At 34.8% G+C, this 26,953-nt stretch overlaps 3 protein-coding genes across 6 annotated transcripts in view; 1 reads left to right on the plus strand and 2 right to left on the minus strand.

Annotated features, from left to right (window-relative positions):
• Nucleotides 1–55: 55 nt before the first annotated feature.
• Nucleotides 56–9,706, plus strand: LOC115443408 (E3 ubiquitin-protein ligase synoviolin). Of its 2 annotated transcripts, none has more exons than XM_030168795.2 (11): nt 56–397; nt 589–681; nt 901–1,053; nt 1,322–1,516; nt 1,596–1,780; nt 2,742–2,884; nt 7,304–7,618; nt 7,958–8,082; nt 8,520–8,635; nt 9,014–9,208; nt 9,486–9,706. In XM_030168795.2, exons 1-11 carry the CDS (start codon nt 269–271, stop codon nt 9,553–9,555), a joined length of 1,719 nt encoding a protein of 572 aa, XP_030024655.2. In that variant the 5' UTR covers nt 56–268; the 3' UTR covers nt 9,556–9,706. The 2 variants fall into 2 exon arrangements, with proteins under 2 accessions (XP_030024655.2, XP_037294065.1); XM_037438168.1 differs by having other exon boundaries at nt 58–397; nt 9,014–9,181.
• LOC115443409 (39S ribosomal protein L37, mitochondrial) lies at nt 9,707–13,629 on the minus strand. The gene is made up of 5 exons (XM_030168796.2): nt 13,325–13,629; nt 11,832–12,179; nt 11,362–11,648; nt 10,400–10,569; nt 9,707–10,057 (listed from the first exon to the last, which is right to left on the minus strand). Exons 1-5 carry the CDS (start codon nt 13,501–13,503, stop codon nt 9,809–9,811), a joined length of 1,233 nt encoding a protein of 410 aa, XP_030024656.1. The 5' UTR covers nt 13,504–13,629; the 3' UTR covers nt 9,707–9,808.
• A 4,747-nt stretch (nt 13,630–18,376) lies between these two features.
• The window catches only part of LOC115443427 (ETS-like protein pointed), a 135,821-nt gene continuing 127,244 nt past the window's right edge, over nt 18,377–26,953 (minus strand). For 2 of the 3 annotated variants that reach the window (XM_030168819.2, XM_030168821.2), the window contains 5 exons: nt 21,955–22,233; nt 21,120–21,275; nt 20,729–20,847; nt 20,411–20,568; nt 18,377–20,061 (listed from right to left, as the gene is read on the minus strand). In XM_030168819.2, coding sequence (XP_030024679.1) covers nt 19,998–20,061; nt 20,411–20,568; nt 20,729–20,847; nt 21,120–21,275; nt 21,955–22,233 — 776 coding nt within the window. In that variant the 3' untranslated portion in view covers nt 18,377–19,997. The remainder of the gene's footprint in view (nt 20,062–20,410; nt 20,569–20,728; nt 20,848–21,119; nt 21,276–21,954; nt 22,234–26,953) is intronic. The other variant, XM_030168820.2, reaches the window with a different exon arrangement.

Below are 26,953 nucleotides of genomic sequence, written 5' to 3' on the forward strand. Positions count from 1 at the left end.
TTTGAATTTCCATAGACTTTTCCCCCTGATATCCCAATTCCCATGTTTTTCCTCTGTGGATCAAGGTTCTTCATGGATGTGTGACACAAATGACATTTGACAAATGAACATTGAACACGTCAAAATTATTTTTTTGTGTTACGAAGATACTAAACGATGTTTTGAAAATGTATTTATTGACAATTACGCGATTTTGGAGTGCATAGAAATTACTGACGATATTTCATATGAAAATTTTAGTGTTTTATGCTGTTGAATTATCATCAAAATGAAGTCTTTACTTGCAACTGTGATCAGTCTGGCTCTCACGACCGTGGTTATCGGCAATGCCTACTACCAAAAGAAACAGTTTTATCCATCAATAGTTTACCTGACGAATTCCAATCCTAGTATGGCTGTAAGTAGAAAACCGAGTTATATGTGTTTCGTAGTATTATTCTTTTACTATAAATGCTTGTGAAATCGGACAACATATAAAATGAATAATATATTTATGTTATTGTGAAGTAAAAGTACGCATATCTTTTGGTAACCTTCGTAATAATTTAGTAATACTTCACACATATTTTTAAAATTCTTGTTTTGCAGGTAATGTATCTGCAGGCATTCATATTAGTTTTACTGGCAGGTAAACTGTTAAGAAAAATATTCTTTGGCCAGCTACGTCCTGCGGAATTTGAGGTACATATTGATTTTTTACAATTATATTTTATTTCAGAAATATTTTATATACTGTACCCCACGGACAAATGTCATATTTCATTATAATGTTTGCTAATATTATAAAAACATCCACATAAGACCATCTTATACTTTTTTTTATGTTTCACTTTACAACATTTGTTTATAATTTATTGAAGCCAGAAACTTATTAACATACAATGTATTATTACATTTTAGCACCTAATTGAAAGATCATGGTATGCTATAACGGAAACATGCTTAGCGTTCACAGTGTTCAGAGATGATTTCAATCCTAAATTTATTGCTCTGTTCACACTGTTGTTATTCCTCAAGGCTTTCCATTGGCTCGCTGAAGATAGAGTGGACTATGTAAGTATATGTAATCAGTCATATAGAATGAATATAAATATTTAGTAATAATTCAATATACTTTATATGTTTGAAATATTTAGAATGAAAATAACAAAAGATTCACTAGTAGGAATGTTACAAATACAGTTTGTCATTCATTTAGAAATAAAATTAAAACATGAATGTAAAAGAAAGACTGCATGTGTGGTTCTAAAGGGATATTTTAATTACTTTGTGCTATTTCATTGAAGTTTGCTATCATCTAAACAACCTCCATATTTTGTAGATGGAACGAAGTCCGGTTATTGGTTGGCTGTTCCATTTGAGGATTCTCACATTACTGATGTTGTTAGCTCATGCCGACTTGTACTTTATACACCATGCATACCAGTTTACAATGTCGAAGGGGCCCTCGGTACAGCTGGTCTTTGGTTTTGAATACAGCATATTAGTCATTATGATTGCCAATATATTGATAAAGGTAAGATTTTTTTTGTCTGTACAAATAAATTCTTTTTACCCAATGTGACCAGTTGGTTAAATGTTTATTTTTCTTTCAGTATATTTTGCACGCAATTGATTCTCGCTGGGACGCTCCATGGGAGAGCAAAGCCGCTGTGTTGCTGTACACTGAACTTGCCATTAACTTCCTCAAAGTTCTGCTGTATATTGGATTTGTGGCAGTCATGGTTAGAATATACACTCTGCCATTGTTTGCCTTCAGACCTATGTATGAAACTATGAGGTATGTAAACATATATTTTTTACAAAATTTTGTTCATGTAAGCAATTTTTTCTAATGATAGGGCAACAATAATTAACAATATTTATTTGTATTATCTAGTCAAATTGTATTTCCGTGTGTGCATATTGTATGAGGCTACAACATAATTGTTATGTTAATTTAGAATTCATTAAAATGCGCTCTTGACTTATTTATTTAGGAATTTACTAGTAATTGAAATAATTATGTTTTATAATGTACAATGGAATTAAATTGTGATTCTAATTAGTACCAAGCAGTAGTGATGACTTTAATTTCTATAGGGTAGTGTCAAAAGTACTGTGTATAGGTTTTGTATGATTATGATTTGCAGTATAATCTAAAATCTCCACTCCACTTAACATAAGGTGCAGTGGGATTGCGCGCATTTATATAAAATAATGCACTAGGCATATACATTTTAATATTTTTTATGAGGAAGTGTAGCAAGAGGTATCATTATAATATCAAACTGTAAATAAAATTTATGAAAATCATCGTAGCATATCTGAAATGTTAACTCAAGGTGGTTGATGTGCTTTATCTTGTTAAATACAATAAGTGTCGTAATTTCAATGTCATATTGAGTTATTGAAAATGATTAAAATAATATTATGAAATAGAGATTCACAATCATGCTTCTTCGTCAATCTTTCGTGACTATCATCTGTACCAATGTGCATGTACAATTATGTCAATAGATATCGCGATGATTTCCTATGGTCGTAGTCGGTGCTTTGGCTAGGCTTGTTTATGTGCAAGCATGTAAGTTATATAGTAGGAATTCACGCTTATTAGGAATATATAATATGTACTATAATTTTTTTTAAATTATGGATTTAATCAAGTTGTTAATTAAGTATACGTTTTTTGAAAAACGGAAAGGTGTTGGCCATGACCTTTTATCTATAACAGGTATAAATGACTATGTTGCATTTGTTAGGAGTTTCAAGAAAGCCTATAACGATGTGGTGTTGTCTCGTCGCGCCATCCGCAACATGAATACGCTGTATCCGGACGCGACGCAGGCGGAGCTCGCCGCAGCCGACAACGAGTGCATTATATGCCGCGAGGAGATGCATACGGGTATGTAATACAAATACATTTAACCTACAATTTTACTTGATGTCCTGATGATCTAGGTTGACAAGCATTCAATGTCTAACCAGGCAAGAATTCAAGGGTTTAGTACTTAAGCGGGGTTTTTGGAAATTTACTGCCATTGAAAGAATGTCACTAACTAGAGAATAATGATAGGTATATTTTATAGGTTAGGTATATATTATAGGATCTATTAACAAATTTTATTGAGTGTTTCCATGCGTATGTACAACCAATATCCGGATTGCTCAAGCTTTTTCGCGGATTATCATAGACGTGGATTATTAAAAAATTAAGCCCCTAACCATGAACGCATGGACACATTCTACACTTACAGCAAAAAATACAATTTTCTAAAGTAAATTTTGTTTTGCAAAAGGAGTAGTATTTATCATTGTCCTTAATTACGCTTGAGGTCGAAAGGCCGGTTAGGAACACCAATTCAGTGAATATATTATAGGCTAGTTGTCACATTGCTGCATGTTTAATATACGGCAGTTAAGAGCAATTTACAAGTATCCGTCTGTGTTTACATAAGTGTTAACGAATACAAGAAAGTGTACAAAAATCTTCCGGAACAATTACGATCACGAGAAGTTCACGAGACTTATGAAGTGACAATGGCAATAATAACAATAAAAGGTACTAGGCAAAATATATTATCATGGTAGAGCTAGGCTCTACTCATGGCATGAGTGGGCTAGATCGACCGGAGTAGCAACACTGTCTTCTGAAAAGTAACATGAAATAACAGCTTTCTAGTCTGTAAGGGAGTGAGATTTTCAGAGGCACGCTTTTCTTTATTTACAGTCATTTCTTTTCCTAAAGCCGGGATCGCGTCTGTGATCATTATGATATTGTTGGTATTTATGAGTGGTAGAGCTCATTTAACCCCACTTGTTAATTTTTGGCTGTTTTATACACCTTGTGCAATTCTCAATTTACTTGTAAAATGTTATCATAGTGGGCGACGTTGAGTACGGATAATAGGCTATTTTACTTATATTTATCATAAAGTTTATCAACAATATTCGTTACTTAAAATCTCGCATAGAAAGCACGGTCAAAATCCGGTTAAAAATCATCAAGGTCTAAGTATTGAAAGCCGATGGAAGTGTTAGATATCAAAAGACGAAAAAGAGACGTAATAATATCTTTATGACGTCATGGGGAATTGCGATGCCGTGCAGAAAAAGAGATAAAACGATTCCCCAATATTTGAAAAATGCCCGAATTTTTTAGTAGTACTTTATTACTTTTCATCAAAAAGAGCTTTTTTTTTCTTATTATTTACTTTTCGGTATAGCTATAGATTATTGTCTGGAATAGCACATATGATTTTTTTTATTCCGGACATTCTTTTTTTGTTCGGGCGACGTCGCGAGCATATGCCAGTATTTCAATATGAGGGCAATAAGGAAAATAATTAGGCGTTTCGGGCCGTCTGTACACAAGCGATTAAAAGATGTGCCACATTAAATATGCATAGCAAGCGGCATGAAACAGCTGTGAAGTTCAACATTATTGTTGATAGCAAGGTCGGTGAAGTGAAACTTGGACACTTGCGTAGCCGGTGCCCAGTGGCCGGTATTCGGTAACCTTATACGCGACTCATTGGACTCATGTTCGAGGCCGCAATAACGCGCGATCGAATTGTACATGATTTATTTAGATACCCACGACTCACGCGCCACTGGTTAATTGGGACTGCGTTATTTGATAATCAAACTTGGTGTTTAATAGATTTATAACACGTAAGTGTAGATCTTATTAAAATAATTATACTTAATTATTATCAACATTTTTTAATATTATAGTAATTAAATAAATACTTTCACGACTTGAAACAATTGAGTTTACCAGCCGCGGTTCTACAGAAGGGCTTGTTGGGCTGTAATCCAGCGTTCCGTAAATGTATAGCACCTCCAGTCCCAATTGAAGAACACACACGATATAAATAAAAGAAGTTTCGAATGGTGTAGTACAAGTGGTTAAGATATAATTAAAGCTGTTGATTTATCTATATCTATCTATCTATACTTATAATAAATCTGTAGAGAGGTCAATTCTGTACATGAAATATATTTCCAAAATAACTATCAGGGGGTGATTAGGGATCGATACTGATGCCAAAAATGCAATTAGTAAAATTTTTGTCTGTCTGTCTGTCTGTCTGTATAACCGTTATAGATACAAAAACTACTCGACGGATTTTAACGAAACTTGGTACAATTATTTGTCATACTCCTGTGCTGGTTATAGTATACTTTTCATCACGCTACAATTAATTCCTATTAATTGTAGCATGATGAAAATTAATTAATTGCTCCTGCAGAGCAGTGAAGGGAAATGTTGGGAAAACGGGAGAAGTTACTCCATTTTTTAAGCTTCCGTTGCGTGTGCAACCTTAATGGTTAAAGCTACACAGAAATCATGACGGAAATGTTCTCCTTAAAATTATGTAAAAAATATCCCACGACAGCATATGTCTGTCTTTTATGGTTGACTCACAATAACACGTGTAACTCCCGATAGCTTAGCAGTTCGAAGCTTTCTCATTATATTTGTCTACTCTTACGTTTATAATACTCTCAGTCATCCCTAATTAAAAAAGTTTACATTATTAAATATTCCATAAAAAAGAATCATAGAAATCGGTATAGAAACACCAATGTTATACATGAAATACGCTAATAATAAGCCATCACGCGTGAATACTGAATCATGCTATAAGGATTATTTTTGTATATATATAAGGTCGCGAACGCACAGGCAGGCGGCTTGCTTGGCACCTAGAGGCTAGCGAATCACCTAGCGAGTAGCTTCGTAAAACGAACATTCTCGAACGTTCGCGACCGGCTCCATTTTTGAAGTCCGAAATCCACGCGGGCGTAGCTGCGAGCGGAAGCTAGTTTTGTAATAATTTCTTTTAGTTACTATTTGGCAGTAGGCGATAGCCTAGTTGGGTGTGGAACGGACTGCCAAGACCAATGTCCGCAGGTTCAAAACCCAAGGGCACACAACCTCTAACTTTTCTAAAATCATGTGTGTATTCTTTGTGAATTTATCGTTCGCTTTAACGATGAAGGGAAACATCGTGAGGAAACCTGCACATATGAGAAGTTCTCTATAGGAATTTCGAAGGTGTGTGAAGTCTACCAATCCGCACTAGGCCAGCGTGGTGTACTAAGGCCTAATCCCTCTCAGTAGTAGAGGAGGCCCGTGCTCAGCAGTGGGCAAGTATATAATACAGGGCTGATAGTATTATTAGTATTAGTTGCTATTTGTGTATCTGTGTCATATTTAAATAAATAATTTATTTTACTATGCTCTCTTTATCCTAAAAGTACCGTGTACTTACCTACCTGGCTAACGAAAATACATTTTCGAAAAGATGACAATTAATTAATTATTTAGGCAGACACCTAAACTACAATAACCCAGGGCCCCCTCTCGGCTCGCCCCTGGGATTCAGGAATAGAAACATTGCATTACGTATTTGTTATGTATGTCGTCGGTTACCAGTAACTAGTTTCCTATGCACAAAGTATACACACACCGATAGAGTTAGGACCAGTTCCCAAAATAATAGCCCACTGTTTCGCTTGATTTCATTCTATTTATCTTCATTTGTCAGCAGAAATCGTAACGTTGGCAAATCATAAAAGTGTTTGGGAATTATATATGGTATTAGGTATATGTCGACAAATGTCGAATCTGTGAATAATTCGCTCGCTTTCGGCCGTTTTCAATAAACAATTAATCCTTGATCCGATCCAGAGTGTAAACCTTTAAAAATAAATCATTAGTAAGCATGTCAAGAAAAAACCTGATTGGTCAATTATTGTGATCCATCGAAAAAAAATATCATTGAAAACGGCGCGGTGTGGCGGTTAATTCACGTCAGTTTTCAGCACGGTTGTGCATACGTACGAGCGTGTACGATGGATTATTGAACGTTGAAGGTGTATTGAAAGATACGCAACTGTTGGATATTTTCCTTCACCTTTAAAGCAAGCAATAATTCACAAAGAAAACATACATAACTGTAGAAAACTGTAAAAAAGAGGTGCGTGCCCTACGGTTTTGAACCTGCGGACATTTGACTCGGCAGTCTGTTCTACTCCCAACTAGGCTATTGCAGCTAGTGAAGAAATAATTCAAAAAAACATTAATTTTAATTAATTAATATTTTTTAACCTTAGTTAACCAACTTCTGGGCAATAACAAAAGTTAAATTTTAAAGCTTTTGATCAGTACCATGTTTCGAGAGCTGTGTTGATAATTTATAATTAGGTAACAATAAAATGGTTTTAATGTGTCTTGTATCTTACGCAAATAAAAATAATTTTGTATATAGGTTTCATAATTCTAATAATCCAATTTAATAATGTTATGCTTTAGGTGCAAAGAAGCTGCCGTGCAACCACATATTCCATGCGGCATGCTTGCGGCTGTGGTTCCAGCGGCAGCAGACGTGCCCGACGTGCCGGCTGAACGTGCTGCGTGCGCCGGCGCCAGACGCGGCGGGTGGCGCGGCGGGTGGCGCGGCGGGTGGCGCGGCGGCGGGTCCGGGCGGGGTGCCGGGCGCTGCGCCTGCGCCGCACGCTGCGCCGCGCGCGCCCCACGCCGCACCACCTGCGCATCCCGCGCACCCGCCGCCCAATATGCCCGGCGCCGCTGTGCCGCCGCCCTTCCCCAACATGCCACCACCACCACGTAAGCTCTTCTTACTTACTATATACATACATCTAGTCTTCTATACAGTGGTCGTAATAACAGTAGACCAGTTAGTCATCTCACTCATTAGATTCGTCTCTAAAAATAATAGCTATTGTGATATCACTCGGAAGCACTTTATGTGAATTATCTCATCAAACTCTAAACTCGGAAGACATTTTACCTAGTAACTGCCTGCTTGTTGAAAAATTTAATTCATAGATTATAATATCTACTAGATTATCTTCATTCAGTACATTATATTGGATAACGCTATATTGTAAAGATATCATATAATAATAAATTGGTGTTAAGGCTCTTAATAATTTATTGTGATAGCCATGATGGCGTGGGGCGTGCCTCCGCCTCCGCCGCCCCGACCTGCCAATCTTGCGAACCTCACCACCGCCGAGCTGCAGCGCATGGAAGGCAACGAGCGCAGGAATATCGAAGCTCGCTTGCAGGTAATAAAACATTTTCATAACCAACATTACAAGATGGGAGTCATATGGCCCTCGAATTTGCGATGTTAAATTATGATGTCGGCTGAAACCGATCTCTGCTCTCTTTAATCGATAACTTAAATATTTACTGCGCGTGAGAGCGATATTCTATGTTAAACCTTTTGTAGTAAAAACAAGAATGTTGTAAAGACAGTTCGTTGATTTATTTTAATGTGTGTTATATATCAAGTCACGGGGAATTTCCTCTTTACATTGTAGATTTTATCCTTACATGTGGAAACTATATTTACAGATATATGTAATAGAATTGTCAGATTTACAAGTTTCCAAGAATTATCGATAAAAGAATCATTATGTATTACAGTTTTCTACTTATTATCACATATAACATAGGAAATATTATCGTAATAGTAGATAACATATTAGTTTTGTTTCAGTTGTTGCGTGAAATACAAGCCATGCTGGATGCGTCCGTTCTCCTGATGCAGCAGTATTCAACGGTTGTCACTAATTTGCCACAAAACAGTGCTACCGTCGCCACTCAGACTGAAGTGTGAGTGGCTTGCACATACATACGTTATGATTATCGAACTTCTGATGTCATGTATGGTATATCAAGACCCAGTTAAACATATCTACACATGTGGTTTCTATTTACTTAGACCATAATTGGCTATTTACTAACCTGTAATAACATAAATCTTGATTTAGGCTGTATACCTACTCATTTGAAGCAATGTGTGGTGTTGTATATTTTTTTATTGATAGCAGCATAACTTGTGAGCACCAAATAATGGGCTACTGAATAATATAACACATGAAGAGGTGCACACACCATACAATGTTTAGTTTATTTGACTCATTACTATGTTCAATTATAGTACAACTAACAAAAGGCAAAGAATAATTATATGACATATGATGATTATAGTCAAGCCGAATCTACCCCGGAGGTGCCCGTGATGGCCGAGCCTGATGTGGTACCTTCCACGTCGACCTACAAGCCGCCCTCGCCCATCCCATCTACTAGCAAGGGTCTACCAGAAATGGAGGCTAGCACTTCGCAATCTGATCACGACATTGTTGGAGACTCTAGCAGGTATTACCATGATGAAAATATTTACAGGTGAGTATTCCATGACATATAAATTAAATGTTGCCATGTTAAAAATACTTTGCCTCGTGAATATACAGTAAAAATGTATTGGCATTGATTTAAATAACTGAATAAGCTTGAATATATATTTATGTATTTTACAGGCTCAGTATTGGTTCATGGACTAATTATAATGATTTTTAATGGGGTGTAAAAATGTTATTTCATACTATATTGTCACACAGACAATGACAAATAAATACTATGTTAAAGTATTCAGTATTTTAACTGTTGTTTCTTATTCCAGAGACAAGACTGATACTGATGCTGAAGAGTTAAGAAGACGACGATTGCAAAAGTTCACACTGGAGAAATGAGCTTAGTAATTATGTAACATTTTTCGTTCCATTTTCCTAACTTACTACTATTTAATGTACAAAGTGTCTCGGTATGTGTAAGCATTGTGTATTCTAATTGGAAATAAATGTATTTATGTCTTTTGTAAATATAATAAGATATACACATAAATATATTGTGTTCATTTATTCTTATTTTCTATATTCTAAGTAATAAGTCGGCATTGCTATAAATTATTTAATTACACTTATGAATTTATAACAACTCAAAATTCTAACTGTTATAAAAGGCATTTATGTATCCATACACCTTGTTGTTGTAATTTTCCAATACTGGCATTCCACTAAAGTATCTGCTTGAGTCATACAACTTCAAGTTGTTTTTACAGTACCACACATTCTTTGTGCCTTCTGTGCCATCAACATCTAAGGTGTTCAGTTCTAACACACCAAAGTGGTAATTCTGGGCATCAGTTTGTATACAGTTTATGTATACTGGCTCTGGCAAATCTTTTGTGTCTTCCTGTAATCAATTTTGTTATTACATATTCAATTTGCTTATTGTTATGAAGAGTTTAAAAAATGTAAGATTTGATTTTGGTGAAAGTGAGTATTTATAGGTTTATACAGATAGTGGTGGCTTTAATCGACGCGGAGTCCAGTCGAAGGCAAAAAAACACCTTCCCGTTTTCACAATTTTGTAGCACATATCATAAAAGATCCTCTAGGTAGCGTGCAATACCCCTGTAAGCGCTAGGCCCAGGGCGGTTGCCTGGTTCGCCATATAAGGCCGCCACTACCTACAGTTATTTTGTAATTTTCAAAATTGAGTAACAGTGTGTTATATAATCATTAATATACATACCCCATATAACTGCTTAGCATAAGCACTGGCGATAGTAAAGGCGTGTGTCAAAGATCTTCCAAGTATTTGGTGAGGTGTTACTGGTGTTTCATAAACATTACTAACTTCAGTTGCATTGTAATGCAGCCATGTTGTGTGGGGGTGACATACACTTACTGATGGTTGGAATGCTGAAATTAATAAATAAATTGAAGGTCTTCGTATCATGCTAGTAAATTGTAGGACAGTTCTTCCATAGAACACAAATTCTTACTATAGAGGGATACTTTGAAATAATTTTTGAATGTGACATTAAAGAGCAATGACATTTTACAAATAGACACGTCATACACTAACAAAATTGCACATAAAAACAGCGGAGTATTTACTATAGTCACAGCCCTAGCGGCTCGCATCGATACGGCCCGAGCCCGAGTGGATACGAATGGGCCCGAGCGTCGGCCGCCCCGTCGCCAGACAGTCAAATGAAATGCATTTATTAGTTTAAAAAATAAGTTAAATAGTGTATACTTATTACTAATGTATGAAATGAAAAGTTTTTTCATTCACAGTTGGAGTATAATTTGTACATCGTCTAAAAACACAGGAAGGCATTTTATTTATAAAAATACAAAAAGTTAGTAAGCCGACTTGCCGCGACAGTGGTTGGAAGTTGACTAAGTGAATGTCGGGCAGTTACCTTACTACCGTCTTGCCAGTATTGAGCTCTGACAACGTATCTATGTAATAAAACATAGTTAAAGAGTACCATTTGTATATAGCGTGAATCTTTCAATTGCCTTAAAAATTAAATTGAAGCAACAAACCTGGATCGCTAACTGCTTCCATAAGATTTATTTAAGTATGTTATCTGAATACTTAAGCAGATAATTCAAGTTCTGAAATGATTTCTTCTAATGAGACTTCTTAGAAGCCTAGACCATATTTGAGTTGGAATGAGAAAGGTACAAATAAGTACTTACGGTAAGAACTATCTTCTTTGTAAAAATGTTCTGGGGGCAGAGTAACAGTATGTTTGACAGGGAACAAGTCTGGTATCTCTACAAATGGAATATCATTCTCCACAGAGTGTTTCACTGGCTTATTTGATGTAACTAGGATATGTGACAGCTCTTGAAACTGTATAAGATCTCCTTCCTTGTTAAATGTAATGTTACTTTCAACATCATTTACTACATATTTGGACTGAGTCACATCAGAATCACTACTTTTTTCCACAAGTTGTAGCAGCTTATTTGTTAATATTTGGCTAAAAAGTGTTAAAAAATTATAGTGATTACAAGTACTGTAAAACACGAAATTCAAGTGCTTATTAAATATTCCAGATGGTATATATACAGCTGGTATATTTATATTATGTTAATACATTTGATTATATTATAAACTGAAATTAACATAACATTTATCATTAGATATTAAAAAAACAACTTACTTCCTCCTTCTATCAGTGATTCCTAGAATTCTGGGGAAATTATAAGCTGGTCTGTTGGGATCTTTAATTTTTGGCAACTTTTTTTGTTCACAGTCAAAAACATTTGCTGATAGAATTGCCTTTTTAACATTCTCATGGATGGCTGCAGGAGCCGGCAGTTGTGCTAGTTCCTCGATCTTTGGGGGTAGTGTCCCATCAGCTACAATGGTTTTAGTAAGAACTTGGGCTTGTGATAATCCTTCTAGGAGTACATTTGTGTGTTTAAGAGTGTAACAGGGTATCTCTTTGTATTCTGGATGATTTTCGTCAAGGGGTAATGGTCTTTCATATGGTCCTACAATCTGGATTCTGTAACATGTTCGTGTAATATCAAAACATCTAAGAATTATTTAAGTTAAATCTATACTATTATATAAAGCTGAAGAGTTTGTTTGTTTGTTTGAACGCGCTAATCTCAGGAACTACCGGTCCAAACTGAAAAATTCTTTTTGCGTTGGATAGCCCTTTGTTCGTGGAGTGCTATAGGCTATATATCATCACGCTATACCCAATAGGAGCGGGGCAGTAATGGCTAATCTCAGGAACTACCGGTCCAAACTGAAAAATTTTTTTTTTGCGTTGGATAGCCCTTTGTTCGTGGAGTGCTATAGGCTATATATCATCACGCTATACCCAATAGGAGCGGGGCAGTAATGGCTAATCTCAGGAACTACCGGTCCAAACTGAAAAATTCTTTTTGCGTTGGATAGCCCTTTGTTCGTGGAGTGCTATAGGCTATATATCATCACGCTATATTCAATAGGAGCGGAGCAGTAATGTCTAATCTCAGGAACTACCAATTCGAACTGAAAAAATATTTTTGTGTTGAATAGTCCTTTGTTTGTGGAGTGCTCAAAGTTATATATCATCTCGCTATGACCAATAGGAGCGGAGCAGTAATGAAACATGTTGCAAAAACGGGGAAAATTATGAGTTTTGAGACCTTCCGTTGCCTGCGCTTCGTAAACGGTTAAAGTTATGCAACAATGATGTATGACGGGATTGTTCCACTTTAAAAGTTCTAAAAAATATATTATAAAACAAAGTCTCCCGCTGCATCTGTCTGCCTTAACGTGTTAAACTCAAAAACTACCTAACAGTTTGAGACCCTGGGAAGAACATAGGCTCCCGGGAAACTACTATTTTTATAACGGAAAACTTTAGCCTGAAAAACTTTATAACGCGGGCGGAGCCGCGAGCAAAAGCTATACAGTATATGTTCTGAAACATCACACACATCTAGGAAGTTAATATAATGAATTATCAATTTAGAACATGATTTATTTGACATATAATTGTTTGTAATTTTCCAATAAACTAGAAACCTAGATATTGTAGGAATCTAATATAAATACAGTTTATGGAAAAGGTATTCAAACTTATTCAGGTAATTTTGGTAAGATTACCTGGTTTAAGTCAGTAATCATTATAATTATTAAGACAGTAAACGTTACCTTTCGTGTTTTACGGGTTTTTCTTTTATGAATTCGAGTGCATCTTCAACTTTTATACCTTTCTTTTTTAATTTTTCTTCAGCGCCCGTTTCGATAGGTATTCTTTTACCTTGAACCAGCCAATGTTTTTTAAACATAAAATCAATGTGTTGCCGCCGCAGAACTGGTGATAGTCGCATTTTAGTTGATAATTGCTTTTTTCAGTCACAAAATGTAATCGAAGTATACAATACTATGTAAAATAAATTCCGATAAATTTTCTAACCTACAAATTTATAACTGTCAATGTCAATCTTTTATTTTTTCTAATTCCTCCCATGGGGAACCGAAAAACAGACCATGCAGCCAACGTATAAGGTTTGTTTTTTATTTATTATTGTACACGATACATTCTTTAGGGCTGTCAATGTACAATAGAAATCAATAGAAATAGTTTTAATCGATGTCAATCGATATTTTTATAGAGTATTTTATTAAATTAAGGTGCTTCCTCTAAGAGAGATTGACATTGGAAATATGTCAAGCCAGATGTCAATGCTACAAGATAATAAATTTAGAAAATATTGAAAGAGAAAACATTACTTCTACTTTTTTATTTTTTATATTAGTTTTATGTTAAGGTACATTCGGGTAAGATCGGATACGGGGTAAGTTCGTATAACGAAAGAATATCACGAATGTATGGTTATTTTTTAGTTTAACTACATAGGCGGCTACACTGTTTCTTTTTGCCGTGCTCTATATACCACAGTTGATGCTACGACCAACATTCATGATATTATTTCGTTATATGAAAGATCATATAACGAAAAAATAAATAATTAATGGGTAAGAACCCAGTATCCGATCCTTCTCGAACGCACTTATACTACGAATTAGTCCCGATTCCCGGCATAGTCTTGTCCAGTTTTCAAATGAATATTGAAAAAAAGTGAAAGATAAAACGAACGTGCGGCTAAGAGCAAATAATTAATAAACAATGAAATAATTAGAATAACAGTAACGTTGACTTTTCGGATGACCAAGACGTCTGCCCCTGAGGTTTGCCCCGTGATAAGGAAGTCTGCAAAGTCTTCGAAACGTCGGGAGAAAATTATAATATAAAAACCGCAATAAAATCCACAAATAGTTTTATTTCAATCATTGACGCATATTCTATAGACACGAACATTCATATAAACCTCACATATTAACTATTAGCTTTTGCTCGCGGCTTCGCCCGCGTGAAGAAGTTTCCGGGATAAAAGTCCCCCTAAAAAGAGGATCCGATTTAATTATGTTTACTTATGGCTCACTATTTTTGGTCATAGTGGCTACCACATAAAAGGTAGATAAGGTCAGGTGGGGCAAGTGCGCCGACGGGGAAAGTGCACCTACCCTAAAAAAATCGAAAACTATTGATGTTATACAATTACCGCAATCTTATATCAATGCTACTAACTGAAATACAGTTCCATTAAAAAACACAAATGGCTCTGTTCATTTTAAATACGATTTATTCGTCATTTTATTTTAAGTGTCATTTAGACCTGTAAACAGAGATGACCCCGTGAAAGATAACATCAAATATTTCAAGATATGTAACATATTTCTGTAAACTAGTAAAGTCAGTACATAGTTTAAACCTTTTATTTTAACTTCCTACCTGAATTTTATTTATATATACTAAAATAAAGGATTTTTTAGCAATGCGAAAAAATGTACCTCAAAATTGTCGAGTAGGGCAAGTGCGCCACAGTTTATTGTCGTATGGCGCACTTGCCCCTGAACCATATATCACCAACCTTTTTTGAGAATATGTTTTACTAATATGAATTATTATTATTAAAATGTTATACTTAGCATAATTTTAGTACTCAAGGTATTTTGTTTTAAGCCGACTTAAATAAAAGGGTGTATTAGTTAATTCGTCGTATATTTGTTTGTTTTAGATCGTTCGTTTTTACAAAAGAAAACTGAAATATTTTGGTCTAGAGTAACTTTACGTGAAGAGGTTGCAACTGTTCGATCAGGCACGTTATGTGATTCTAATGCAGCTAAAACATATCAAATGTCATAAGGCCATATTCTAAGTAATTGAGTTATAACGCATTAAAATTTTTAATTCCTACATTTTTATATGTCTATTTTTTTAGTTTTTAGAAATAAAATGGATTTCATATTAAGGCTACCTTTTTTTATTATTTTTTTTAAATATAGCAAAAAATGTGTAAAATGTTTTGAAGCCCTGATGTACAAATATATGGCGCACTTGCCCCGAATTTGATTTAACAGCCATAGTTTGTTATAATATTGAGTGATTAAAATTTATCTAAGAGCAATGCGGGTAAAACTTATTTCTCTATGGACTAAAGTGAGTGTTTTCTTTATAATGTTTCATATTGGCGTTTTTTTTTACACAGGCGCACTTACCCCATTTCCGGAGGCAAGTGCGCCTACTACCATTTTTTTACTTTGAGCAAAATATTATTAATTTATGGTCCGATTTCCTTGAATGGCTATAGTTTGTTATCACAAAATACCAAATATTCTTAAATTAATGAAATTACATTCTTAAGTCAGCACAAAAAGAAATTATTTTGCATTGAATCCAGCTATGAAAATTTTATGGCGCACTTTCCCCTACTGACCTTACTTAACAGCAGAATTTTTTGTACTCAAGGTATTTTGTTTTGAGCCGACTTAAATAAAAGGGCGTATTAGTTAATTCGTTTTTACAAAAGAAAAACTGAAATATCTTGGTCTAGAGCAACTTTACGTGAATAGGTTGCTGTTCGATCAGGCACGTTATCTGGATATAATGCAGCTAAAACATATCAAATGTCATAAGGCCAAATTCTAAGTAATTGAGTTATAACGCATTCAAAATTGTTAATTCCTAAATTTTTGTATGTTTTTTTTTTAGTTTTTTGAAATAAAATGGATTTTATATTAGGGCTAACATTTTTTTATTCCAACATATCCGCACACAAAACTCTAACATAGCAAAAAATTATATATCAATAAAAATTCTAAAATGTTTTCAAGCCCTGATTTACATATATATGGCGCACTTACCCCGAATTTGATTTGACAGCCATAGTTTGTTATAATATTGATTGATTAAAAAATTATCCAAGAGCAATGCGTGTAAAACTTATTTCTCTATGGACTAAAGTGAGTGTTTTCTTTATAATGTTTCATATTGGCGTTTTTTACACAGGCGCACTTACCCCATTTCCGGAGGCAAGTGCGCCTACTACCATTTTTTACTTTGAGCAAAATATTATTAATTTATGGTCCGATTTCCTTGAATCGCTATAGGTTGTTATCACAAAATACCAAATATTCTTAAATTAATAAAATTATATTCTTAAGTCAGCACAAAAAGAAATTACTTTGCATTGAATCCAGCTATGAAAATTTTATGGCGCACTTCCCCCGACTGACCTTATATGCCGTCGCAGACTTTTATTAAGGACTATTAAGGCAAACAATCCTACGGTACATCGTCTTTGCCTAACTCCAACGGTTTACGCAGCGTACGCCAAGATAGCATTTTTTTCCGACTTACCTGATATGTACTGTTATATTATGACCAAATTACACAAAATCATTATAAATTGTACTCTATATGTTATTCTGATGTATAACTAATATTACTGTTCAGTTTCATCCAAATCCGTACATTCGTTTTTTCGTGAAAGAGGAACAAACATACATACATCCATCCTCACAAACTTTCGCATTTATAATTTTAGTAGGATTTGTTCAAAATCTGGAGTTAGACTTAAGTTTGCTGCAGGGCTTAGACTTCAATCCTCGTCAGTTTTCAAATTATGTAGCGCTAAAACGCTTTAAATATAATATAAGTAAAATGGCCACCAAAACGTCACTGTTATAACCTACTAGCTTTTGCCCGCGGCTTCGCTCGCGTGCTTAAATTTTTCCGGGTTAAAGTTTTCTGTTATAAAAGTCGCGTTATATATTTTCCCGGGAGCCTAAGTCCTTTCCAAGGTCTCCAACTATCTGCATACCAAATTTATTGATATCCGTTGGGTAATTTTTGAGTTTATCGCATTCAGTGAGGCAGACAGATGTAGCTGGGGTCTTTGTTTTTGACGGTCCCTACGTATAGTATCGAAAATGCAATTTTGCAGATTCGATACTTTACGCAGAGACCATCGTTTTGTAATATATATATTTTTGCTCTTTTTACGAGATACAATTCAGTCATCCTTATTTATTGCATAACTTTAACTATTTACGTAGCTCACGCAACGAAAGTTCTCAAAAGTAATAAATTTCCCCCGAATTTGCAACATTTTTCATTACTGCTCCGCTCTCATTGATCATAGTGTAATGTTATATACCCTATAGCCTTCCCCGATAAATGAGTTTTCCGATACTAAAATAGTTTTTGGACTCGAACCGGTATTTATTTCCTGAGATTAGTGCGTTTAAACAAACTTCAGGTTTATATAAGTACTTAATAGTATAGATATCGTTTTATTTTTTAAATTCAATGTAAAAATTAAATAAATTAGCTCAATATTTTTTAAACACTTCCATAATTTATCGTCATTTTATGTTGGTAACTTATGTAATCTTTACTATATTTTGTAATTTGTATGCTCTAATTGCAAAACATAACGCACTATTTACCCTAATTTAATCGAGAATTGTATTCACCTATGTATAATAAGTAAGGACATTATACTTAAAGTAAATTTATTACGAAAAAGGTCATGTGTAAAATATATTAATTGTGGCGGCCTCGGTCATTAAACAGCAAATAATTTTATTTACTTAATTGATTAATAATTTTAATTCACATTCAGCTTTAAACTTAGACTCGACTTCTTATATTATGAGCGCCGTTCCGTACATAACCACAAGCTGTCAATGAAATTGAAAGCATACTACTCTTATATGAATTCTCAGAACAATGCTTGTTCTTGTTCTGAGTATGAATTCTCTAGTTTATTTTTTTTTATGGTTAGGTTTTGATAAGCAAGTAAGTACTAGATGCGTCAATGAGAATTAGGTAATAAAATTAAAATAAACAACAGGTAATTTCGTAAATATATATATTTAAATTTATATCTTCCATCAATACATACAACGACACTTAAACATTCAAAAATTTGGCCATAATTACATATAACTTTCTCTCACTTTATAATGGCGTCGCTCACCGTTAACGTGCGCTATTACTGTAAGAATACAATGTAATAATGAGCTTTTTACACAAACATTCCAGTCGGAATGCTATATTCCTATTTATGGAACCGACATGTACTGATAAAGTTGAGGAAAATCAAACAGGGAAGACATTTCTTTAAATTTAATTTAAATAATGAGTAGAGCACCGTTAACAAAGTACCGAATTTATAAATATCCCAACTGCATTGCACTAGACAGGGTAATGGAAGTATAATATTGATGGAGGAGAAACTTTACGAAATAAAACTTATCGAAATATCTTCGGTGTATGCTAGGAGCTATAAAAATTGAAAATAATACAACTAATTTAATTTCGTAACTAGTAAGACATACAATCCCTTACCACGAGATCAGCGACTTGAAGATGTCACCCGGTGTCCATAATTAATTCATTTGCATATTGTCTATGTAAGAAGAATGTCTATATTTTAGTCAGTGATATTATAGAGTTCCAAATTAATAAAATCTGAACTGAAGTTTTAGCTATAAATATTCCGAATTGTTTATGTTACCTTAACTATGTATATCCGATTGCATTGCATTTCGAAAGGTTAAATGTTACGTTTTCCAAACTAAACAGGGGGTACCCTTTGGTAATTTTATAAAACTCTTACCAATTGGTGGGAATTTAGATTTATAAATCTTTGGACTTAATTTTCTGGATTAAATAAAAAAGTTTTTATGTCTGTCCTTATACTGACTATGTTTTAATTTAATCGCTTATTGCGAATCAAACATACAACACTTAACAGCTAAATATAATATAATACCTAATTATTTTGATAAAGTAACAAAATTAACTTATATTTACAATTATCGTTAAAATTATAGTAAAATTTTACTATTTTAGCACTAAGATTTTTACGTTTTCCTTTCCAATATGTTGTTTTCATATAATTTTCGGAGATTGATTTAAAAATACTAAATAATTGACTATATTTCGGTCAAAATTGATGAATAAACATAATGTTTCTATAATACTTTTTCTCCGAAAATTTACGGAATTGTAACGTTTCGTTATTATAACCTCGAAAATAATAAGATTTTTTTGTGATATAGTAAGGCACCGTTGGTTATGTTTTGGTAATAATCAATGTTAGAACCTTCAATATGGTTACATTTAGTATAAGTATAATAATATAATTCCACTGGTGGCTGTGTATGAGATCAAATCCGACATTTTAATACGACCATTTTAATTGCCCTTATTATTGGTACATAGATATATTAGATATAAAAAGCAAGGTTTACAGTCACGATGTTAGCACTCAGTTAACGACTCTTGATTTACAATATAATGAATAGAAATGTTCAGTTATTTAGCGAGAATTAATATATAGTTTAGACATCTGTAGGTATTATGTAAATTTAAAAGTACTATCTAGTTCGCCGAGGAATTCAGCCAATATTGAGAGGGAGTGAGTGATCGCGTTGGGACGTGAAGCGAGCGGCGATCGCAAGACCATTTTCAGTCGTCGTCTTTCTTCTCCATTTTGGGTTCATACATTGCATGTAATTGCTCCGGTGATATTCTGAAAGAGATACAAATCCTATGAGTCAGTATTTAATAATAGTCAGTATTTAATATTAAGTGACAAACTCTACATATTCATATTTGTCATTGTAATACATTATTTACACATGAGTTAAGCTAGATTAGTTTTGGTTTTATATTTGATACGGACCAGCCGTCGTTTATATGAAATTATGTTGTTGTATAGTAATATAGTGATGCTATCTAAAAATGGAATTGGTGCTTAAAAATTTCCAACAGTTTTGGAATTATGTTCTTTGTTCTGAACTGCCCCTGCCCTCTTCTTTCCTACATAGGTATATTATGATGAGTACAGTGAGTAGACTGATGAAAGCTCATATCCTTACCCCAGCAGACTTTGTAAGTCGCAGACGAAGCGGTACACATAGCGTTTGCCGGCCGTCTTGTGTATTATGTTCTTGTCGTAGTAGTAGCGCAGGCCACGAGACAGTTTTTCGTAGTTCATTTTCGGTTTATTCTTACGGATGCCCCAACGTCTTGCCACCTGAAGGAAAAGATAAGATGTTGCATAAATGTTGTTATAAACACCATAAATGCCTGAACAAAATGTGGAAATTAGTTTTTTTATAAACGATGTCGGTTACTTAAAACAGTAGGTATATCTAAGAGATGTTTGAACAATGAACTATAGAACAAAGCGTTACCTCGTCCGGATCTGTTAGTTTGAATTCCCAACCATCGCCTGTCCAGGATATGAACCCTTGGCAGCTTTTGTCGGTGAGCAACTCCAGCAGGAACTGCCACAACTGGATGGGTCCTGAACCTGCATTAGTAGTACACAGTTGCTTTAAGATTTTACAGAAAAAATCTAGAATAAGAAATTCTATATGTGACATTAGGTATTTTTTAACCCATTTTCATGCTAAATAATAATTCGGATATTATTCGTAAAATAACATTGAATTTGAAGGTAGACTGCTATGACCCTTAGCTCGTAAAAAGTACACTTAAAACAATATTGATAGAGTAATTTACGAAATTACTATTTTCCTAATATAGAAGTTAATCTTACAAATAATTATATAATCCACATACCAGTGAAGCAGGGCCCAGAGGCGGGGTAGGCGAGCTTGTCCTGTGGTATGAGGGCGTGTTGCTCGTTGGGCCACTCGCTCCAGTCTGCGCACGCGCCGACGTATTCCGGCGCGTAGCTCTCACCGTAGCCTTCGCCCGCGTACCTGCCGCCGCCACCTATAAACAATACACGTTTTAATTAACTTTTTGTCTAAATACCTTTAAAAACTAATTAAATTCTTTTACCTTAATATATAAGTTAAATTTTTTAAAAACATTAAGTCACTCGTACGGTTCAATTCAAAATAAAAAAAACAATAATAAACTATTTTGATAACGATTTAGATATTTTTTTTGCTTGTGATCTGTGGTTTACTGTAATAAATGTAACAGAGTAATTCTTATTTATTTATGGTACACCAACAGCAAGCTTTGGTGTAATTAGTAAAAGAAGGTTTGCATTTGTATAATAGAAAGGAAGGTAATAAATAGATATTTAAAAGAATAACAATATAATTCTATGTATCTAATAGACAACAGGGACGTGTTTATTATGAAAATATTCCAGACGTAACACGATATTCGACAAATTAATGGCTACATCAAAGTGAAATACTTATTTTGTCCCATGTTTACGTGTTGAAATTCTATATATTCATTAATTTAAACATGATAAATTTTGTATAATTGAGCTTCTGTGATCTTTTATTGCGTTGATTAGTGTTGACAGTTCAAAAAAAAAAATATTCCAGCATTATTATAATTAATCGTAATATTTGTTCTATTTAAATTTTACTAAGAAAAAGCTTAGCAATAAAATGAACTAGGCAGTATATAAACAAAGATGTTGCATTACCTCTAGGATATGGTTTCGAATACGCGTGTGGCTGGTACTTGGGCTCGTGTGTGAGCAGCGGCTGCGTATGCGTGTGCGCGTGGTGGTAGTAGTCGTCGAGGTACGGCTGCGCAGTAGCAGCGGGGGGCGCGGGCGGGTACTCCGGCTGGTAGTACTCGTCGAGGGGCGAAGTCGCCGCGGGCGCCGGTGCTGTCGCGGGTGCTGTCGCTGCACCGCCACTGCTGGGTTCCGTGTATCCGTACGCGTTCGTTTCACGCGGTCCGCCTGTTGTATAACCACCTAGAAAAAAAAAGAGAATCTCGATAAAACAACAGTTTATAGTATAAGGGTTGAGAGGAAATTTTATATATGGTGTATTGTGCAGATTCGTTTTTAGAACAGGCCCTTGATGCTTATATGCCTTTGGTGCATACGATTTCTTAGGTTTGTCACCAAACAAATCACAATATAATTAAGTTAAAAAAATCAGTAGCGGCACATGTATGTAGGTTGGTCGGCGGTCGGCGCGGCGGTCGGGCGGTCGGCGCGCGTACCGAAGCACGACGGTCGCGGTTCACGGCTCGCCCTTTGTTCTGCGCGTGCGTTGCCGGACCCACGCGCACTCCGCACGCTTACTCACCGACGCGATATCTCTGCTTTTACATTAGTTTTATTGTAATTTAGCAAAAACAGTAATTAGGATTTAATTACGCGCTATACTCCTTTGTTACTATGATATTAATTAAGTTGCTGAAGTGTACAAACGATTTCCAGAGTTTGAATGCTGAAAGCTTTATTATAAACCAGAAAGGCTTTAGAGATATTTAAATTAACTACAGTAGTTTCTGATGTGTGAAACATAAAAAGGTAGAGTCTAGTATCAGCTGTATAGTATTAGTGTTGAACATTATGAAGCACCCGTAAAATGTGAACATTTTTAACGACGTGACAACAGTAACAATGGGTTATGCTCTGCAAGTGAGGGCACACTCGGGGTCAGTAATCGCGGGCTCATTGTGTGGTGTCTGACGTTAAGTGACGCGCACTGATCTCTCCGCATTTCAGTTTTATTTATCGCACTCAATTGTGCAATATTTTAAGTATTGTGTCTACCTGTACTTATGTCAGGTTTAGGGCACATCTTTTTTATAATTTTCTTCTTTATACATATAGTCTCTTAATATTGTTCACGGATACGAACATTGATTGAGCTAAGTTTTGTTCATAACTTACAGATTGGTCAAAAGGAGTTATATCGCTGGATTCTGGCGTCGCGTTAAAGCTTAAAGTTATATTGTTTATGTCGTGTACTTCTAAGAGATGTATATACAAAGGTATTGTCGAACCGAGCACGCATTCTAGCTATAGCAAAGCGCTGTAGAGTTGATAGCAAAATGTAGTTATTTATACATATTGAGAAAAAAATATATATTTTCACTGGCAATGGCAAGCAAATTTAGTTATAAATTGAACTAACGTTTTGTTTCTATTACATTTTCATATCTGTGGCAGAGCGTAGCGTTAGCATTTTGACTTTTTATGCGGTGTTATTGACCCTTAAAGCGATAGTAGTTACGTGTGGTGTTTTGCAAAGCCTTTATTAGTAAAAATATCGTCTCCATTAAGCTCCAAGGAAATGAATCTCAGTCAACTTTACTATCATTATGAAATATTTATCAATCAAACGCCAGTCAACGTATTTCCGAACACCTTTCGACGATGTTTTGTTTTGAGAGGTGTCGTGTCGATTCGCCACGACTGACTGTTGACTACCACATGCAATGAACTCTAAAGTACCTATGACCCACTGTGTATCCATTACTAGTACCCACTACCCGTTGTACGCACGCATGTTCAAAATGCGTGACAGTGATATATTAGAATTGCTCTACTTTATCTACACGGTGCCCGTTGTGTCTCTGTCGATTCCTTTTGTATTTTTATATAGTTTGTTAGTGTTCGCATAGTTGATAGATGTCTGCAGCGTACTTAACAAATAAATATTATCTTTAGAATCGAGTTTATATGGAGATCGACGGAACTTAGGACTACAGTTTACAGGTGTGTTAATTAAATATAACCAGTAAATATATTGCAGTAAAATATTTACTTACAATACAAAATAATCGAAACATACACTTAAATTTAATCAAAACTCATTGTATTTGTTTTTATATGCGTGAAGTTGGTACATTTTTTTCCCAAAGGTCGATAGTTCGTAGACAAATCACTGGGAGCTGTCACCTCGACAAATAGAACTATTTTAATGAAGCAATAGCGGCTAATTACAATTCCCTTTAGTCATAAATCGTGTAGAAAACATTTATTTACGTAAAAAGTCTTCCCGGAGAGACCTTGTGACCCGACCGCGTGTTCGTGCTTCTTTCAACGAGATTTGTTGCACTATATTTAAATTTAAATATTTTAACGCTTGCATTGCTTTGTTTGCGCTTAGAAAGACTAAGGAATTTTAACTTTTTCATAGATGGTATTAAGAACATTGGTGTAGTACAAACGTAGCTAGTTATTTTTAATCCTGTCTAATTGGTAAAATATTTTAAAAAGACTGACAATTTAAGTTTTTTCAACATCTGAGTTTATACAGATTAAGTTTAGTGACACCATAAAAACTAAAACAGTTCTAGAGGCCTCTCATTGTTACAAAAGTTTAAAATCTCAGCACTAAATATGATTAACGGTTATAAAACATTGCGGCACTATTTGCAATGCAAAGCAGGCGAAGTCAGACATAGAGTCATTTGTCGTAATGGTAGAGATGAACGATAAGTTCGTATGTGGCCGAGTCGCGCGGTGCATGGCGAGCGTGCGGTGAAGGCGCAGAATCTTCAGCGAGAGAACGTCTCTGGGAGTGCGAGGAGGGAGGGGGCGTGGAGTGGCGCGAGGGGCGGGCGGGGCGGTCCAATCGGGCGCGGCCACGCCCTGCGCGCCGAGCCGTCAGGTCGAAAGGTCGACACACCATTGGCGCGGAACACATACATCCAGATTTATTCTATTCGACACATTTATCGATATTCAATTATAGGAATATCACTGTACATAATATAATTTGATACATGTTTGTATCTGACATGACTGCTTTAATATTATTATAATCGTAATTACATTGTACAATAGATTCTAAGTTTTGAAGTGATAATTATATACGTTAAAATAGATGCATGTCATAAGTATATAACATATTGTAGAAAAAAACAAAAAAAAAATGCAAATTTTTATGCGATGTGTTGTATAGTATATAGAAAATATTGTCTAAGTTTAATAAATTAACTCGCTAAACATTAGCTGTCTATGTTTGCACGCGACCTTTTGTTAAACATGCAGAGACGAGGAAAATATTTTTTTTACAGCAACATACATAATACGTATGTAAGATAACGCAATAATGAATAAATAACTCTCAATTAAACACAGTTGATTCAGTTAATTAACATTCATGCTTGCATGTACGCTGTTATGTACAAATAATTTAACAAGTTAGTTTCAGTTTCTATATTCAAATACGACCGTTTAGTTGTTATATATTTATAGAAGAGAGTATGTTGGTATATGTGTCCGTGTACTGTTATAGTTGCAAAACGATATTCTGCTTAGCAACATACGAGCTACCAAATATGTTTCAGGGTAACAAGCGAAGCAGATTACAAGCGGTTTTAATTAAAATTTATCTACTAACTCTACTACCAATTATTTTTTTATGCACATACTCATACAAATGTAATAACGCACGTCTCAAGGAAATTCCGATTATAATTAGGGAAAAAATAATATCGTGTAGGCAAAATAATTGATTAAAGTATGTAATTTCGTTATATTTTTTTCATTTATATTGATAGAGATCGAGGCACATGGCATAGCTTATAATTATTTTATTTTAAAGCTTTAGATATAACTTTCTTCAATAATTTGTTTTTATAAATATCAGTAAAATAAAACAATGATCGATTGTCCAAGCCGCTAGCTTGTATAAGGGGAATCACCGATGAACCACATTAGACCGTCATTGTGGTTAATGATGTTCTGGGACATCCCATAAGTTGCTGAATTGTTAAATAACCTTTCATAATTAAACTATTGACAATTAGGAATATTTTAATAAAAATTAATATTACCGTTTCCTTAATATAAATAGAATTAAAAAAACGCAATAAAAATATTTTATACAACTAAACTGAAGTGATATTTTGTACATCACTGATCAATATGTAAACATCGAAATATTAACAATACTCTCACATAAACTCACACTTTTATCTCTGCAGTCTTAAGTTCGCTAACTTTAACATGATTGATTGCGCGTGCGCAGTCCCCGAGAGGGTAGCGGGTGTTAGTACGTAGTGGGTAATTAAAGCGCGCGTCGGGCATGCGACAGTAACCTTAGACCTTGCGCCAGCTGCGCCCCAATACCACTTTTTTTATTCGACGAAACTCAAGAACCGCGATTTTTTTTTGGTTCAACTGAGCACGCGCTATGCACGCCGTATGGTGCATTAATGACAGCCGACTTGATTTTGAATATGCTATCTTTTACATATTTTGAACGCAACGAGGCACACGTACGTGAAACTAAAGGGAGACATTTAAAATTGTTCATATTTCATTGAAATTACATTTGTCCTCTTGCTCGTAAAGATATTGCAATGAGCAGTTAGTTTTCATTCGTTTTATATACGCATACCTATTAAAGAATTGAGAAAAATAAATCTTATTTTTAAGTATAAGGTATCAGTCTCTCACTGTCATTTGGGCAAGATGGTGTATTACAAAAGACTTTTCAGTTGTAGCGGAAGCGCAAGAAAGGTGTAACAAAATAAAGTTGATTGATAGACTCTACATACTGTAGTATTTATAATGTACAACTCTTGTAGAGACAACAACTATGTAGAGACTTCATCTCGATATTTCCCTTCTAGAAATCAAAGATGAGGTCTTCATAATTCTATAAGAATCGCAACTTCTGCTGTGGTATTCCGTTCCATTCTCCACTACGCTTCCAATACTT

Source organism: Manduca sexta, chromosome 13 (assembly GCF_014839805.1).
Source record: "Manduca sexta isolate Smith_Timp_Sample1 chromosome 13, JHU_Msex_v1.0, whole genome shotgun sequence".
NCBI lineage: Eukaryota > Metazoa > Arthropoda > Insecta > Lepidoptera > Sphingidae > Manduca > Manduca sexta.